The 19,259-nt window shown below is 37.7% G+C and overlaps 1 protein-coding gene across 8 annotated transcripts in view; it reads left to right on the top strand.

Annotated features, from left to right (window-relative positions):
* The window catches only part of TBC1D5 (TBC1 domain family member 5), a 319,441-nt gene that overhangs the window by 294,675 nt on the left and 5,507 nt on the right, over positions 1 to 19,259 (top strand). For all 8 annotated transcript variants that reach the window (XM_035319863.1, XM_035319861.1, XM_035319857.1 and 5 more), the window contains 2 exons: positions 13,679 to 13,758; positions 14,479 to 14,655. In XM_035319863.1, coding sequence (XP_035175754.1) covers positions 13,679 to 13,758; positions 14,479 to 14,655 — 257 coding nt within the window. The remainder of the gene's footprint in view (positions 1 to 13,678; positions 13,759 to 14,478; positions 14,656 to 19,259) is intronic.

Here is a 19,259-nt window from a genome sequence, read left to right as displayed (position 1 = left end):
TTCTTGATAGCAAGATTGAAAATCCTCATGTCTCTTAGCTATATAAAGTAATCTCTCAACAGTATCTTTACTTTGGGTTGCTTTTTACACCAGATCATTTTTGTGGTCTTCCTTTCAATTTTTCAGAGTTTTCACATGCTTTTTATAGTGTATTAATCAGATCACAATAAGCTGTACTAGCAGTAGGCTCAGCAAAGTGGTCATTTAACAAAGGGAAGGTCATCTGTCTACTTTTACATACTATTCCTCTTTTTAAACATACTTAGTGCAGCATCTCATTAGTGCACTTTGATACGGTGGTAGCAACTATGAGGTGGTAATCCACTATGACCTTTAAAATTTTGTGAATCACAGCTTTCTAAGCACACTATTTTATCCTGTTGGCATAGTTAGGAAGTGTTTATTTCCATATGTGTTCCTTTCATTTGATTATGTAAAAATTCATTTGTTGTTATTTGACTTTTTAGACTAATAATTCAGGTTATTCTGCAATATACTGTTTTCTGCCAGCACTATAAGAACGCGTATACATTTAATAATTGCCTAAATTATTTATAAAAATACATGTAAAACCTGAGGGGCTCTACAAAACCAATTCCTTAAACAGAGAATTAGACAATATTTTTAAGAATTATTAGTCTGTCTAAATTCTACTTTTTAAATTCAATAAAGTTCTTATTGAAAACATTTTTAGATGGCTGTTTAAAACAGTTTTTTCAAACTTACTTACTCAATTTATACTCTTTTTCCTGTATTGACTGCATTACATTTGCAGGTCACTTTTTAACAAAACAATATTAATTCTAGCTTATTAAATTGCATATCCAGTGACCATTCACCACAGAACTATTCAATTTGCACTATAAATTAGAATATCAAACAATAGGATGTTCTTTCACTTGCAAGAGGGATCTTGATGACAGTCAAGGACAGTTACTTCATGACAGATACGTTGCATTATAGCACTGATATAATCAGGATAACCATTAAGTCATTTGTTCTGTTTTGAATCCCTAGTAATTTATAGTCTATTTATATCAAATCCAGTTATACCAAGTGTATCTTTATATATCTTTTTAGAAAATAATTTTGTTTAATTAAAATCTCAGAGTTCTCCTTTGCCATAGAAAGTTACGTTTCTTTACCAAGAACATTGTATTTCTATAGGTTTCAGCTAATATTGTATTTTCTTTGCATAGTGCATGAGGAAAGACCACAGGGATAGAACAGCGGTTTTTATTTTGTTCATATATTCAAAGATGCTTTCATTAAATGTTTATCTATTTCCGTAAATAACACACACACTGTACCACACAGCAACGGCATAATTAACTGCTTGTAATATCAAGGGATGTTACCATGGAAATGAATGATGGTTCTGAAATATTACTACTTAGTGCTATGTGTAGAAATTAGAAGTAGTCTTTTGATCAGGAAAACAGAGGAAAGTCATTCTGTGATATTTGTCTCTTTCTTAGGGCTGAGCATCAGAAAGAGCTTAAATTTTCTTCCCCCTCTCCCTTCACCACTGAAGCATGACTAAGGTGGAATGCCTTTTAATGTCTCCAAAGACAATTGTTGAAATTGGTGTATATAAAACTGGCAGACAGGAGGCAGATTTTGCTTCTGTTATAGCCATTCTTCACCAGCTTGTCTTAGACTTTCCAAAAAAAAAAAAAAATCCTCATGTTCAATTTTTCCATTAATGAAATGAAGACACATCCAATCTTGTAAACCTATCCTGTGGCTTTGGTCTTAATATAAATGCAGAATAGTACTCAGCTGATGGTGAAAAAGTATATTTGCCATAGCTATTACTATTCCAGCATTATCACCGATATATTTTCCATATGTTTCTTTTTCACATACACTGGCCGTTTTCAGGAAATAATATTGTCGCATGTGCCTTTAGTAATGAGGTAATGTTCTTCAACATTTTTCTTTCTTTGAGGTATTTTTCTGCTAGTGCACATAAACACTTCAAGGCTCAATGATTCAGAAAGCTGTAATATACTGGTTAAATATTGCAATATTGTAACCTGTCATAATATTACTTACTTTATGAATAATTTTGATTGCTTTCCTCTTTTGACTATGTGGAAAGAAAAGCATCAAAGTAGCAAGTGCATTCAGAAGAATATTTTTCCTGGTAATTGTGACCGTTGTCTGATAGAGCAGATCATGAATAATTTTTCTAAGAGATACACACTCAAATATCACTCAAAAGGCACCACAGTATCTGCTGGAATGCTCCTCTCTTGTCCTTCAGATTCGACATGGGACTGATTTTGAGGTTTTTAGTTCAGCATGGAGTGAGTCCAGAGGGTCTCAAACAGCAAAGGTTCATTATGTCCCAGACTGGAGACAACACAGTGTTGTTAAATGGCAGTTCAAATGACAGCAGTTAATAATACTGCCATCTGAGATCTTCTGCTTTTCTAGAATCTTTAGAGTCTGGAGCCTGTCAGTATCAGCCCAGGATTAAAGCACAGTGTCATAACAAATAATGAATTAAAACTCTGGAGAAATATCAATCCTCCATGGGCAAGCACTAATAGGAGAGGTTGTGAAGGATGTTTATGAGCTTGCCAGGTTTGTTGCAGAAAGAAAATTGATGAATTTTTAAATGTCATCTGTTTATAAGGGACAGGAAACAATCCATCATCACAGTTCTTAAGACTGAAGGACCTGACATTAGTTGCCAGCAGAGATATAGTTTCAGATCTCCAAGTATGTAAAAGTTTACCAAATAATCAACACATGTAGTACAGGAAGTCCTTTTCATGAGAGGCAATTTAAAGGAACATTGGTTCCATATTAACTCGGATATGTGGATCTTTATATAGAAACTATTCTTTTTTTGATGGGCAGTTCATCAGGTTATGAAAGTACAGAAACTAAGGTCATTCCACACTTGCTTTGCTTAAGGGCAGCACTATGTAAATGTAGGCCGGTTGCTTCCACAGCTAGCTGTGGTCCAGGAGCAATTTAGCTGCTCTCTCACAGCACAGAGCCTCAGCTAATAAGCCCTGTGGGCTCATATCAGCTCTGCAAAGAGCTAGCTCACGTGGTTCAGCACAGCACCCTAGAAATAAGTGCAAAGGTACCCAGTTACACAGAATAAACACAAGACTGCCTGGTTTTATTAGTTTCATCTTCATTTTGGCACAACTTAACTTGAGCCAGCTTCTAGACATACATTCATGTGGGTTTCTGAAAAAACATTGCTCAGTATCCAGGGTTTTGAATCACTTCTTGTCTTGGAGGCAACATCACTAAAACCTCTCAGCTCTGACCTGCACTTAGTAAGTTTATGCTTAAGCATGCTGGCTTAGCTGAGCCAAAGCAAATAAATCCTTCTCTGAGCTATCTGTACCAGGCTGGTTCAGTTGTCCTTACGGTGCATTTTCTAATGTTTCTGCTATCTGTAATATGTTGCTATGTCCTTCACCAGTATTACAGTACATCTCTGGTCTTCCAGTATGGATTATAGAAGGGAGGTCAAAAGGTGAAGTTTTCATCCTCCGTCTTTTAAATGCCCCTGAAATGACATGCTAGCTCTAGGCTTTCATATGTAGACTAGATAACTGTACTTTTTTACAAAATGCCCAGAAGTTACAGCATCACAGTAAAACAAACAAACACACAAATAACAAGAAGAAATATAGTCTTTTACCTAACTAAGTGGCTTACTATTCACAGAGAGCATTTCTAGGATATATCCCTGCCACAGGCATCAGGAAATTCTGGCAATTGTTAGACTCACTTACACTTATACTGCCTGACATGTTCGAGATAAACATTATTCAGAAGACTCATTAAACATAGTTCAAAGCCATCTTTTCACTGTAATTATTGCAAACAGTGAGCACGGAAGAAAAAATATAAAAATACAGGAACAGAAACTTAGAGGATATAGTTGGTGCATAACTTTAGTCACTGTGTGAAATAGCACCTTTAAAACCTTAATTAGATTGGCTTCATCCATCCCTCTTTTAACAGTCAATGGAGTTGTTACAGGGATGCATTTCATTATAAAGATCACTTACAGTGGGGGAGGGAAGAGGAGGAGAGAGTTTACTTAATTGCTCATTATTTAGAGGCGGATATATTACTCAATATAGATCTGTGCGCAGTACTTGTAAAATGTCTGCAATATTGAATACTGAATTCTTGGTTTATGGATTGTGAAAAAAGGAAAGGTTATGAAATTTTTTGTAAGTATAAAATGAAATGGAAATTATTCTGCTGCCCTGGGTTGAAATGAAATGCTGTATCTTTTTTTTTCTTTCTTTCTTTTTGAGGTAATAAGTACATTAAATGAGTTCCCTCATGCTTGGGATGTAAATAAAACTATCCATAGTTCACAAACTCAGTGTGATTAGAAATGCTGTAAGTAAAAAAGGCCGCATCAAACGGAGTCCTTTGAGTCTAATGGGGTTGCTGCTTTGGTTAAGAATAAAGATGTAAATTAACCTATAAAAATCACTTTAAAATACATGAACAGATTTATTAAACAATATGGGAGTGGTTACTGTGAAACATATATTTGTTATATAGCTTTGGATTCAGATTCTCACTTCTGGTCACACTCGATTTATAAATATATATGTGTGTAGGAAGAATAAAAGTGTAATTCTTTGTGTCCTGTGAACTTAAACCACCTTTTTGTCCCTTAAAGGTAACTCTTAAGGTCAAAAACACACAGTTAACCAGTAGAGAGCTGCTTTCTTTCTACATCTGTGCTAATCTTGAAAGTCCCAACTGTGATAGGCACCTACAAACCCTTTCATCACGGCAGTCTTGATGAAAAAGAGAAGATTTAAATAATGAGGCTCACACACCCCGTCATTACCTAAATTAGCACCTTTCCTTGCAAGTTTCAGCAAATTCTTGTCACGGTGTTTAATTCCATTGATCCTGTTCCTTCACTTCTTATAGTGAGCATCTTCCCACTACTGACAACCACTGACAATACACCCTTTCTTTCCCAGCTTCTCTCAGGCATTGGATTGTCTTATGATGTCAGCTTTAGAAGAATAAAACCTTGATACAATCAAATTCTGGCATGACTGAATTGTTAATTTCCCCAGTATTTCTATAGATACCTGTGGTATTCTTATGGTTGAGCCTTATCGTTGACGTTGTTTTGGTTATTATTATTTTCTTCAAGATCTACCTTTGATTTAAACTGCCAAGTGAGCAGAGGCATGTATCATAGAATCACAGAATCACAGAACAATGGAAGGGACCTTAAAGATCACCTAGTTACAACCCACCTGACACAGGCCAGATCACCTTCCACTAGACCAGGTTGCTCAAAGCCCCATCCAGCCTGGCCTTGAACACCTCCAGGGATGGGGCATCAACAGCTTCTCTGGGCAACCTGTCCAGTGCCTCAATACCCTTACAGTGAAGGACTTCTTCCTAATGTCTAATCTAAATCTTTCCTCTTTTAGCTTAAGACCATTCCCCCTTGCCCTATCATTATCTACCCAAGTAAAGAGTCCCTCTCCCCTTTAAGTACTGAAAGGGCACAATGAGGTCTCCCCAGAGCCTTCTCTTCAGGCTGAACATCCCCCGCCCTCTCAGCCTTTTACACAGGAGAGGTGCTCCAGCCCTCTGATCATCTTTGTGGTCCTCCTCTGGACCCGCTCTAACAGACCCACATCTTTCTTGTGCTGGGGGCCCCAGACCTGGACGCAGTACTCCAGGTGGGGCCTCACTAGGGCAGAGCAGAGCAGAGGGGCACAATCACTTCCTTCACCCTGCTGGCCACCCCTCTGTTAATGCAGCCCAGGACACAGTTGGCCGTCTGGACTGCAAGTGCACACTGCTGGCTCATGTCAAGCCTTTTGTCCACCAGAACCTTCAAGTCCTTCTCTGCAGGGCTGCTCTCAATGAGTCTTTCCCCCAGTCTGTACTCCTGTCTGGGATTGCCCCAACCCAGGTGCAGCACCTTGTACTCGGTCTTGTTCAAATTCATTAGGTTCACATGGGACAAGTTAATCTAGCTTACTATATAAGATATGTTTCTTTCACTCTTCACACTTTGTTTAGCCTTTCATGGTTGCCCACCATGTTCAAAATACATGCCATCTTTAGAAGAAGGGCATAGACCTATTTGAATGATGCTAGAAACCAACCGTTTTCATGGAAGAGGACTGCAGTAGTAGGACCAGGTGACATCAAAAGTTCCCATCTTCAGAACAGAGCAGCAGCATGACTCAAAATTTTCAGAGGGAGCAAACGGGTATTCAGCAAACCTACCCAATCTGCACAAGATATTCAAAAGCGCAGAGAGGAAAAATAATAAGGGAAACAGGAAAATTTCTTTCCTTTAACATGTGTTTATAATTGTTTTTATTAATGGGAATGTAACTACACTTCACAGCTGGGATTGACTTGCTTTTCAGTTATGATCTGGGCTCAAATCCAGTACTGTTGTCAATAACCTACTTCTAAGGACTTCTGAGTAAGAGATACAAATATGACTCAAGGCTTGCAATATCTTTCTTTTTTAAGCAAAAGGTAATGTAAATTGCAGTCTCTTCTACTAGGCACAACAGTTTCATGTGCAACTTGTGACACTGCTGAATGGGCATATTGTAGAATTCGGTGATTTCTGACATCAGACTTCTCAGGAACAATAAAACAGATCTTGCAGTCATCTCACCCCAAACCCAGATGCACTCCATGGATACCTAAAAAGTCTTAAAGAGCATAACATTTGTTTTAGTAGTAATGCCTGATCTTCTCATGGCATGTTTGACACAAATGTCTTCTGTTACAGAAATGCCATAGATGTAAAAGGTTAGAAACAATTATTTGCAATGAACAGAGAGACTATAGTTAATAGTAGAGTGAGATTTCCTAAATCAAAAAAGTCTCAAAAAATACAAAAAAAAAAAAATGTAAAATACATGTGAGTAATTAAGACAAAATAGTTTGAATGATACAATGAGGTTTATAAATCACCCTTATTCTTTCTTCCCAGCCTCCTGGAGATGGCACTTCAAGTTAGTATCTTTGCTTTATCAACCTCAATCCTTTAATAGAAAAGTCCTATAGCTGTAGTTAGGATCCATAATTTCTACATGTATGCTACTTGAAAGTTGAAAGCACTTGTTTCAAACTGAGTATTCCTTCCTAATAAATAGTCCTTTGTTTAGATGTTTTAGGTTTTCTTCCAGGTTAACTTATTCATTTATTCGATATATGACATGTGTCATAGAAAAGGGCCTTAAGAATATTTAAATGACATCTGAAATCTTTTAAATGAAATGAAATCCATTTATGGATGTTTGCTGTCAAAACTTTCAATCTGTCCAGGTTTTTATGTGGCATTTAACACAATGGTATTTTAGTAATTCATTCTGCTTGTAAAATCAGAAACAGTTTTAATGAATTCAGCCATACAAGAAGGAGAAAACCCTGTGTTTTAGAAACCTCTTCATGATCTATAATAACTGTCTTTTACACAGCCATAGCAATTTAAAGGTGTAGTGTCTGCAATCTATTGCAGTATGAAGGAAGTGTTTAGATTGTAAGGAAGTGAAATAGTAAAGTTTTCTCTTAGGATAGGTTCCAACTTTTTATAGCTATTAAGTTTGTCAGTTATGCAGAACGAATTCTTATTTACTTGTCACTTCACACTACAGTGATATTTTTTTTAATTCTAGTGAACATAAACAGTAACAGGAAGACAGTGATTCACAGGAGAGAGGGGAAAAAAGTCACTTTGAACTTTAAGAAAAATGTGTTGCTTGGAACTGCTCAGAGGCTGGTGGTCTTAGCAGGTGTTTGTAGTCATGGATAAAGAGGGGTGTACATGAAATGTGCATATGTCATTTGTCTCAACAATGATCATGACTGTACATTCATGTAAGTAGTATGGGATAGTAGAGTATTTCATCACCATCAGAGCCATAATTTCAAAAAAAAGAACTCTATATAGCAAGAGGATGCTCTCTCACCTGCCATAGGAGGCATGGTGTCCATGCTTTTTATACATTGTTTAGAAGCACAGGATGTCTGGGTATACATTCTTGTCTTTGTACACCGCGGCACTGACACAGACATAATGTATATGTTAAGCATTAATTACTCTTAATGTGTAAATTAGAGTTGATCTTGCCTTTGCACAAAAGATGGACAAAATTACCTGATGACCCCTCCGCTCTCGTGCTCTGTACTTCTGCAATTCTGTGCATTCCTATGAGTTGATGGTTGGTGACTTTTTTACCACATACTTCTCTGATTTTGCAAGCATTACCACACATTAAATATTAACCCTGATTTCATAAAAACAATCATACAAATGGACTGGAATATGTGGCATGAAACAGAAGAGTTGTCTGTATGCCTTGACATCTGCTTGAACTTTGGGGTTTTTTGTTTCCTCTTTGGAATAACACAGAGCTGAGGTAACACACTTATCTCTTCCTTTTCTACTGATGACCGTGGCAATTAAAATGTCCTTTTGCCTTCTGACTTTGTTTGAACCAGGTTCTCCATAATGGAGAACAAGTGTGAAAAACATAGATTTAACATGATTTTGGCACTGTTGATTGTTCACAAATCATTGATCAGAAAGCTGGTATTTCATTAATAATGAAGCCTGCAACTATTTGTGGTTAGCCCCTCTCAGCAAGAGGCACCTTCCTGGAAAGACCATATAGAGATTGGGTTAAAATAGAAATCAGTAGGAGAGAGATGCACTGCGGAAAAGCAGCAGTACAGGAGAAAGTGAAGAACCTCAGAGAGCAAGGATGTTAAGGTTATTACCAGGTTCAGTTTTCTCCACATACACCTAATTTTGTGTCAGTGAAAATTAAGTCCATGTCATGCCCCTGCAGGGCTGTTGTTTTGCATATCTCCCTCCTCCCTCATGGGAGTGAAGAGGTGCACATTTGTCTTCCACATGTAAAACCACAAAGGGATGGATGCCTGAGAGGACCTAAAGTACAACAGACTAGTTTTCCCACTGGTGCCACTATCTGTCTTCATTTAATACTGCTCTGAGTGGGTTTCTTACATAATCTGTATTGAATTCATTCAACTATTTTCAGTGAATATTAGTTTACTTAATAAGCATCTAAAATAACTAGGCCAAACATACCAGCTTTTCCACATTCAGAGAGGAAATTTGGTCTGTAAAACAGTTTTTGAACAGCCCCTTTTCCTGGCTGGGGAACTCGGCAGTGGCTCTGCTCACCATCATGCAATATGTAGCAGTTCAGTCATCAAAGAGCATAAGCCTTCTCTAATTTTACTGCTAGGAGCTGCTGTGGATTATCTTCCTCTTTCATCTTTGTACAGCAAATGATAGCATGCCTTCAGTCTAAATTTTGGAAGTTAAATTAGGGAGAGGAAATAGAAATCTTGCTTTTTTTGATAGTACTTGTACAGTGAGTTTTGCATGTGAAATTAGTTATAACTGCAGGAAATGGAAAGTATTTCATCTTAATTCTACAGTTATTTTAGCTAGCCTGTTGCTATCCAAATCACTACTTAATACATTGTTTTCCTGTGTCTTGTAAAGAAGGACAAGAATGCAATAGTGCATATTATTACTCTAGTTACAGTTGGCTTTAAAGTACAACAGGGCAGCCGATCACAGTCTTCCTAAGGAAATAGTTATTAACTGGTCTGGTATTTATCAAACTTAAATAAATAAGCATCCAAAATCAGTTCTCATCCATTACATAAAAAACATCCCTCAGGTTATGAGTCTTGCTCGAGGGCAGCCATTATAGCACATAACATTGCTGACTTCTGGGGAGAACAACTGGTTTTATGTCTCCAGTATTTTTGAATTGTAGTCTAGAATACAATTAGGGTATGACAGTTCATTTTGTGAAAATGTGACGTTTGTTAACTTTTGAACATTGGCCAATAAGATATTTCTAGCACAGAATCAAAGTGGACTTGATTTTCAGTCATCGAATACTCACATAATCAATTGTTTTCGATTTATCGCATCAATGTTTTCAGTTCCTAATTGATACCTGCTTTAAAAAAAAAAAAAAAGTTCATTATTTTATGAAACAAATATTAGAAATTAAAGGTAGTAATATACAGCATCAGATAAGGGGGGAAATTAATATATGACCAATTCATATACCTAAAACATTTCTCTCAAAATACAGTAACATTTCCTATGAAGGAAGATTAAGTGATACATCTCTGCTAAATGTAAACATCCTTCAGCTAAGCAATATCATATCAAATGTCATGCTTCCCGGCACTCTCAAGAGTGCTAGTGTTTATTAAAGTATTTTCAATTATAAAGATTTTGAGATACAGAAGAGTAAAAGAGGAAGCTTTTGTCTGCACTGGAGAGCTTAGTTTCCCAGTTCGTCTCACTGACAGCTCTGGGAGGTCCTCCCAGTGCAGGAAAGAGGACTGGATAAAAGGCCCTCAGATAAGGACTGCTGAGCCCTTGGCACAGCTCTTCACTGTTGGGCAGCTCTGGAGGTATGTACTGAGTCACTTGCCATCCCTCCTCTTCTTCCCACCTCTGCTTCTGGCCAAAATGGATTGCAAAGCATGGTCCCAACTGGAGGTTATGATTGAGGAGGCACGGAGGCACTCATGCAGAATCACAGTGCCTTTATGCTTCTTTCCTCTAAGGATTATTTTTTTTTAATTCTTCTCTACTCATTAGTGAGGAAAAAAGAATTAGCACTGATCAATTTGGACTCCATACTTAGCACTTATTTGGTAGATAATAAACTCTGCATTCAAAAGGGATTGGTGTAATAAATTAGAAGCCGTGTGCAGTTCAAGGACATATTTAGAAGAAGAAAAATCCATTGCCAGTTCCACAGGGAAACCTTCATTCTGTTTCATTGTACTAGAGAAAGACTTCCCGATTTATGACCTTATGTCACAACTGTTACTGGGGGGAAAAGTGGCTGATTACAGTGATTTGCATCTTGGGACATTTTTCTGCGCTAAGTGGAAGTGTGCATTTGAGTCCAGAATTTTGTCTTACAACAAATTCCAAGTGGGCATTCTTCCAAAATAGATTTTAATGATTTTAACAGATTAAAACAAATAAACCCTGTATACCCAAGATATATGTCATACTGTACTTGCACATTCAAGGAAAAATGTTAGAAATTCAAGAGTTCAGTATTAGAAAAGTCTGCTGTATTTCCAGCCTTTTTTCTCATTCTTTTTTTTTTTCTCTGAAGGCAATATTAAAATCTGGTATTAATATTGCTAGAGTAAATATATGATGGTACAAACATTTGTATTAATTTTTACTGCTGGCTAACTTTCATAGCTCTATTCATAAGTTCTTAGAAATCTCAATGCCTTTCTTCACAGTAACAGATGTTTCTTTGTAGCAATGATAGATTCTTTTTCATTCTTTTGAAATTCTGCCTTAAAGAACACCTGTAAAGAACAGAAATAATAATAGGTTATTTCTACATCATGTGGAAGGTCAGCTTTTGTTCTCTCTCTTATTTTCCTACTCTTTTTAGATTTCCCACATTTGGTCTTCAGCAGGTTTGAGATTTGTTTTGAATTATTTTCTTGGTCTATCTGCTTGGTTATTATGCATACCTTAGTTTTTAATACATATTTTTAATTTATATGGGGGATCAAACACTATTAGAAATGTTTTTCTTTCTAATGCTGAGAAGTGGAAAAGAGTTAAATTCAACGATTCAGATAGTGATTATGTATTGTTTTCCTGCCTGTGAAGACTTGGACTTTGGACTTTTGATTTTAAAAGTTCTGGACCTTTTTAAAAGTAGAAAATCATGCATTGCTTGTTAAACAATGAAAATCACTATCTAAAGTATAATTATATAAGTAAACATCTATATCTTTTATTTATCAAATTGAGAGACTAGAAAAATCAGATGTGAAATGTAAAAAAAAGGAAGTAAAATGTTTAATTTAGTATGCTTTCTCTCAAATCCTGTTGCTGCATATTTGCAGAAAGATCTGATTTTACATTATTTCTAGCCTTCATACAGTCTTTTTGATGTGAGATTTATACTAGACTTTGTTCAGTTGTACTGTTTGACTTCGTTGCTGCAGGAGTCTGCTGCTGTTGTATGATAAATAATAAGTGCTAAATAATGTAAACATGGATCTCCTTATTCAGATGGGCTGCTAACGCAAAGCCGACTCTTCCTAACCCCACTGTTGCTCTTAACCTTCATCACACCACCTTTTGTGAACTCATCCTCTATTGCCTTTTGTTGTTCTATCCTCCTTTACTCCTTCTGCTCCTCAGGTAGCTTCTCTGCAAGTTCATTTAGTGTTAAGGCTTGGATCTCTTCCCCTCTTTGCCCTTTCCATTTGTCATTTATGCCCATGACTGATTTCTGGCCCACACACAATTTCAGACTTATTTATATGTGGTTCTTAAATCCACATTTCTACTTCTACTAATCTTTATTCTTATCCAGTCTTCCACATATCAATCTTTTGCTATTTCTTCTGTAAACACAAAACTTAAGCCATGTTGCACAATGCTTATACTTGAAGTTTCATTTTGTGTGGAAGTTGGCATCATCATCCCATCCACCCTTGTCAGTATGCTCTGTAACATTTTCGGCTTTTCACTGGTTCGGGCCATGAACCTGTAGGATGCTTTTAAAAACAAACAAATGCAACACATGTATGGATTAAGCTCTAATTCTTAAGCACCTGGGACACAAATATTCATGGGCATCAAAGCTGTGTTATCAGATGAGTGCCACTGAAGGATCTGGGCTTAGCTGTGTGTGTGTAAGACAGGAGTGGCACAAAGCAGTATCCTTTCATTTTCAGTTGACAGATACTGTCTTGTTCTGTAAATCAGTCACCAAGACTCACTGCTGTTTTCTCAAAGCATTGAGGAGGAAGGGAAAAAGGTGGAAAAGGATGTGACATAGATAAAGAGTCTGCAGACATTTAGTTTCTGCAGGCTGGTTCGGCCTGCAGCATTGCATGGGATTTCCCTGACAAGGGGAAAACCACTGCAGCTCCATCTCTGATGTGTCAGCCAGCCTCCAGCCCCAACTCCAGCACATGCCATATACCTGCCTATTGAAATGCATGGAATGGAAGAAAGCTCTAATAGGTATAGAAGATGGGTGTCTTCTGAAGTGACAGTACAGCACGGCTGTTTCTGGCACATAACCTTTGCTCAGCCCTGGGTCTTTTACCTAAAAGAAGAGACTGGAAAGAGAATGAAATTTTCACTCTTGTTATAAAGAAGTGTTTCAGCATATCTGCAGTGGCCAGGATCTACATTAAAATCACTGACCTTTTACCCTAAACCTTTCTGTGGGCTGCAGCAGACTCCTGTAAATGTCCTTGAGTGCTTCCAAAGCATTTGCAGGCTCAAAAAATATGTGAGGCCAATGTTTTCTTCTATGGCCCAGTAGCAGCCTGAGTCCATTAGTGCATTGGGGCAGTAGAAGGCCAGAGGGGCACCGTGTTACTGCAGGTGTCCTGGCAGCAGCGATGGACTTTGGCTGGCCCAGCTTCCAGAGCTAATAAGGTTGTCAGCCTCTAGGTCTGTGTGAAATTGTGTTTGCAGGTCACAGGGTTACATTGTGAGGACATAAGTCAGTGGCAAGTTGGTAGCACGTTAAGAGATTATTTAGGGAATGTTCTCTCGTTACCTTTTTTTTAAAAACTTTTTTTTTTCTTTTTGATGTTGCAGGAAATATTCAGGAAGTCATATTACAAGAACACTTGGAAAAAGAAGATGAAATTCTGGTTTCCTTGGCTGGTTTGAAGCAGGTATAACTATTGCTTAACTTAACCTTCTTGTATCCCGCAGCACTGTTAATCCTTTCTTTTTTTTCTCTCCTTTTTTATTCTCTTTGTATACTGCTGTTATACTAATGCATCAAGCATTGCAGAGTACTTTTATTTAGAAGATAAAACTCAGCTATAAAGACTTCAAATGACTTGCACAGTATTCTCTCCCAGAAAACTTCAAGAGCTGAAGAAGCACAATTCCAAGTTTGGGCTTAAATCACACCAGATTTTTCTTAATGCAATTTACCTGCTATGCGATAATTGTGCTTATGTCCCCATTATTTTATTGTGATGGCATTTGAGTGTCATTCAACTTAAAGAAATTTAAAGAATGCCACATACATGAAATGAGAATGCTACCAAGGATCTGAAACTCTGATTATACTATCCTATGCTTCCTTTAAGTTCATTTTGTCAGGAATTACTTTAAATCTGTAACAAGGTAGGGAATAATATTAGCAACTTCATTCTCTTTAGGTTTCTTCAGTACTTGTTTTCCAGAATTTGATACAACCACATTGCATTGATACTTATGTCTTCAGGCAGTATAGTCAGTATATTAATACTAACTTATTTCCTTTCTTCAAAACAAATATTATGGGGAAATGGTGTATGAAAGCATTTTGCGTGGAGCTTTACAAAATTCAGAATTCCTCCAAGTTTCTAATTTACACTCTTTCCCCTTGCATTCAACAACAGATCAAAGATATTCTGAAAGGTTCCCTGCGTTTCAACCAGAGCCAGCTGGAAGCTGAAGAAAATGAGCAAATCACGATAGCGGATGATCATTACTGCTCCAACAGTCAGAACAAAGGGACCGGCGATGTCCTAAAGGGACCTGTTATGACAAAGCAACAGTTCATCTCAGGACAACAGGTAGGACAGAAATATCTCAGACAGGCCATTGATGGAATTAGTCTTACATTTTTTGGATACGCCCTTTATCATGGCCAAACACTATATGGGGACACAACAGTTGCAGCCCACCTTCCCTGTAAAAGAAGCCAGGTCTAGTCAGAAACACAACTTGTTTCTTGCTGAGAGATGATCAGGCCTTAAGCATCAAAACCCAGGATTGCTGGTGCATATGAAGACATGGTTAAAAGTCTATGTCTAATTACTGTTCCACTCACATCAATACTTCTGTGGTAGCATTATGCTCCACACAAAGATATTTAAGTCAAAGTATTATGCATTGTTTGTCGAGAGGTGTGTGGGGGAGGTGTTCTTCTTTCAGATTGTTGAATCTACTTCACAGATTAATTTCCTACAAAGAGATGTCAAAACTAGAGGTGAATGTTCCCATATCAGTTGATTATTCTCATTGTCCTTGTCCTCCAGAAATACATTATGTAAGAGCTGATTTTCTGCATTGCAGTGTATGCATGGCCAGTGCCAAAAAGGAAATAGCGAGGAGGTTACTTTTACCTTCTACTTCACTGTATTGACTTTCTCCTTGAATCAGTAAACAAGATTGTCACATACAAAGCATTCAGTCACCAGACAAGTTCATACACAGTTATTTTTCCATAATGCTAAAAGCTCCCTCTCTGTCTAAGGCTCAGTATGACTCAAATGTGATCTTAAAAACTAGCATTTTTTAATAAGGACATTTTTATATAATTTTCAATATTAGAGTTCTAAAGTCATCTGCCAGGCCATTGCTGATACTCACACTTGTAAATGAGTGACAACACTGTCATGTCAGAGTCTAGCTGAGTCTGCAATCAAGTTTACTCTTGACAAGTTTACCTAGAAACTAAAGTAAATATTTACTCATTTTCAAATAATGACACAGTTGTTTTGATTCATTACACACAATCCTGCCGATTTAGATCATTCTATGTATGAAATAATACATATAATATTTTAATTGTATTACAGTATTAGAACAAATACTAAGATTATTTATTTTTTCACTTAGTAATGACAGGTTCACAGACCCAAGATTTTTTACTTGGTTTTACTGTAGAAATTGGAAGGTAGAATGCCATATAAAATAACAGCATGCGGTTAGTGTGTGCAGACCCTGTTTGTGCTGGAGAAGACCTAACTCAGATACTGCTCCCAACATGTCACTGAGTAGAGGTGCTGGGGCATTGCAATGTGAGTGTTGGGAGTGGGGCAGATAAAGCCTGCTCTGTGCAGGTTTCTTTCCAGTGGAAGCTTTGAGGTCTCATCCCAGTGTGTAGTCAGGATATGCATCCAGCCCCGGGAACTGAGCAGCGTTCCTGGTTCCACAGTTTGTGTGCTTTGTGAGGCAGCTAGTAAGCCAACCACAAATGATGTGAGTTGATGTTGTACAAGCCAAGCTCCAGCAGAACATTGAATGAGGCTTCAGCACAGTATGGGTTACGTTTGCAGATACAGCTCATTCATATCAATGAGCCCCTCTTGTCTTATCATCTGAAATTTCCAATTATGATAATGAGTTGTGGCCCCTGTTCCAGAAGGAAAAATAGAAGAATCACTGTAGAGATGCTCACTGTTGAGGAGCCACATGGCAGTCCAGGAGGACTGGTAGTATCCCCCTGTTCTATTCTGTTTCTGAGCCCATCAATACAAAAATCAATCAAATCCAAAATCAAACATAAAGATGAGAGCTTTGGGTCCCTTTTAATAAAATGAAAAATAAAAAAGGAAAATAAAACTGCTAAATTTAGTAGGCTATGAAATTAAACCAGTAATTATTGGGGTTAATTGCTGCACAGCCCAGTCTTTTAGTTCCTGTGAAGAAAATGGGCTGCACTAACGCCCTGGGTCAAGCTGGGAGCATTTATTGGGAGCTGCAGGTGGGTTAAAAATTCCAGCCATCTCTAGTCCATTTAATGTATTTCTTGCTAAACAAAATTTGATATATTTTCATTTTTTGTGACTTTGGTAATGCATGTTATTCTGTTTAAGGTGACTTTTACTGTAAAGATTTTTCTCTGGTGGAATTACAGGGATAATTCTGGGACATCTGGAAAAGTTACAGGTGTAGCTATCATGTAATTGAGATTAAAGTCTGGTCTTTTGTGCTTGGTTGCAACACGAGTGTAAGTTATTTATCATCTTCTTTTAAAAGTGCTCATCCTCTTTTTTTGCCTCAAATTCCTTTTCTGAAAAGTGAGGATAAGGATACAGCCCTTCTTTGGAAAGGAAAGCTGCAAAATTAAAAATGCAAAAAATGAAGATAAAAGACTCAAAGAAGTAGAGCATTTGTTGGAATGTTTGGCTTTGGTAGCAGTATGCAGTTGACAAACAGAAGGCTTCTGTTGCTAAATAATGAATGATAATTAACACATTATCTTGCCTTTATGTCTATTCAAAGAAGGAGGCAAAATGAGCTGCTGTTCTTCTAAGCTTTCTTGAATTGTGTTCTTACAGTTAGTTTTAACTCATTCACAGTATGAAGGCAATTGAAATAAGCCTGGTGCTAGTAGCTGATATTCATCAGGAAAAAGTGTTTGGAGAAGCCATATGGCAATGGGCGTAAGGTTGTTAAGTTTCAAAGCTACTGGAAGTATAATTCTGTCATTTTTCATTTATTCAGTAGTGGCAGCAGATGGGAGAAAACATGGTTCACGTCAGCATGAGTTTCCTGAAACAGAAATAGGCAGAACAAGGAGGGAGGAGATATTTTACCTCTGGAAAAATTGGTACCAAAATACCAGTGTGTTGTAGGAATAGGCAAACATTTACAGGAGGCCCTTTATATCATTTTGGAATTACTATATATGCTTTACCACGTCTGATACGACGGTGAGTGATAGGTCTCTTTAACTCAACCTGAAAGTTTGGTTAGAATGAAAAATAGTGTCACAAAGCACAGCACTAACAAAAAGGAATTGAAATGAGTGGTTTTCTTTCCTTTCCCTTTATTAAAGGGCAGGATGCTTTTTTTAACTATGCAGGAACACATTTTGTGAAACAGAAGTTAGGAATTTGCAGCACCAGTGCAAAACACTTATGACCAGAGGTCCTTGCTGGGGTTCACTGCCATAAGGAAGACAACCCATTAGCCATCCTTGTAACAGAATCACAGAACAATTGAGGTTGGAAGGGACCTCTGGAAGTCTGGTCCAACCCCCCCTGCTCATGAAGGGCCACCCAGAGCAGCTTGCCCAGGATCATGTCCAGAAGGCTTATGAAGATCTCCAAGGAGGAAACTCCACAACCTCTTTGGGCAGCCTGTGCCAGTGCTTGGTAACCTGCAAAGTAAAGAACTGCTTCATGATGTTCAGATGGAACCTGCTGTGTTCCAGTTTGTGCCCATTGCCTCTTGTCCTGTCGGGGGCACCACTGAAAAGAGCCTGGCTCAGGCTTCTTTGCATCCTCCCTTCAGGTATTTAGGTACATTGAGCCTGCTCTTCTCCTGGCTGAACAGTCCCAGCTCTCTCAGCCTCCTCATAAGAGAAGTGTTCAGTCCCTTCATCATCTTGGTGGCCCTAAGCTGGACTCTTTCCAGTATGTCCATATCACCCTTTCCAAGGTGGAGCCATCTCAACACGAGGGCTGTGAGGACTGAAATAGCATGATCCTGATAGCTTGGAATAATAAAATGTGTAATTTTGCAAAATGAGACTATGTGTAATTTCACAAAATGAGACTGTACAAGCATTCACTGGGAGCTTTTAAACAGAAGTGTGGAAGGAAGCCAGGTCAGTTATGCAAGGGTTGTTGTTTAAAGTGACGGGTATTTCTGTTGTACATAAGTGAAAAAATGAAGTGCTGAAATATTAACGTGGCATTTAGGGCTCCCAAAAAAGCTTCACCTGGCTTTGTCTTGCGGCTGCACTGGGTGCTTACAAACCCAGGTGACTGCTCGCACACGACTGGAGCAGGGCAGTGGTGCTGCAGTGCCTGCCTGTGTCCTCAGCCCCCTGGAGATGGCAACTGAGTGACAGCATCTCAAACAGACCAGAGGAAAGTAAATGCTAATTAATAACAAATGATGTCTCATGTCAGAAGTGCTTAAATAGTGAAGTATCTCTCCATGTAGATCTATTTAAATTCATGGAGAGTCATTGTCATGTTGTTTATTCACATTTGGACTACCCTGGTTCTGCACAAAACAGGAAGTTTGAGATCGGTTTTGATAACATTTGGTACGAGATAGTTGTTGACATTTTTAAAAGCAATCTTCTCTGTTTGGTTTATGTGAATTTTATTAAGACATCCAAGGAAAATGAATTAGTTTCAAAGACTAAGAGATGTACATTTGAGTCAGTCTGTATTTTATATTGGGACCTTTAAAATTGTAACTGGTACTTGGAGTTAATATATTTCCATTTGAATGATTAAGTACTAAAATGGGTTGCTTACAAAACAGACTGATACATATTATTGTACATAGATACTAACTAGATAACACAAATCAAACATTTTTATAAATTATAAAAACAGAATATTTGCTGCAAAGGGAAACATTTGAACCCTCATTCATACTTTTTTTTTTTTTTTTTTAAGAAAACAGCTCACAGTTCTATATTTGAACT

Source organism: Oxyura jamaicensis, chromosome 2, assembly GCF_011077185.1.
Source record: "Oxyura jamaicensis isolate SHBP4307 breed ruddy duck chromosome 2, BPBGC_Ojam_1.0, whole genome shotgun sequence".
In the NCBI taxonomy this organism is placed as follows: domain Eukaryota; kingdom Metazoa; phylum Chordata; class Aves; order Anseriformes; family Anatidae; genus Oxyura; species Oxyura jamaicensis.
This window is presented reverse-complemented; position numbering and strand designations above follow the sequence as displayed.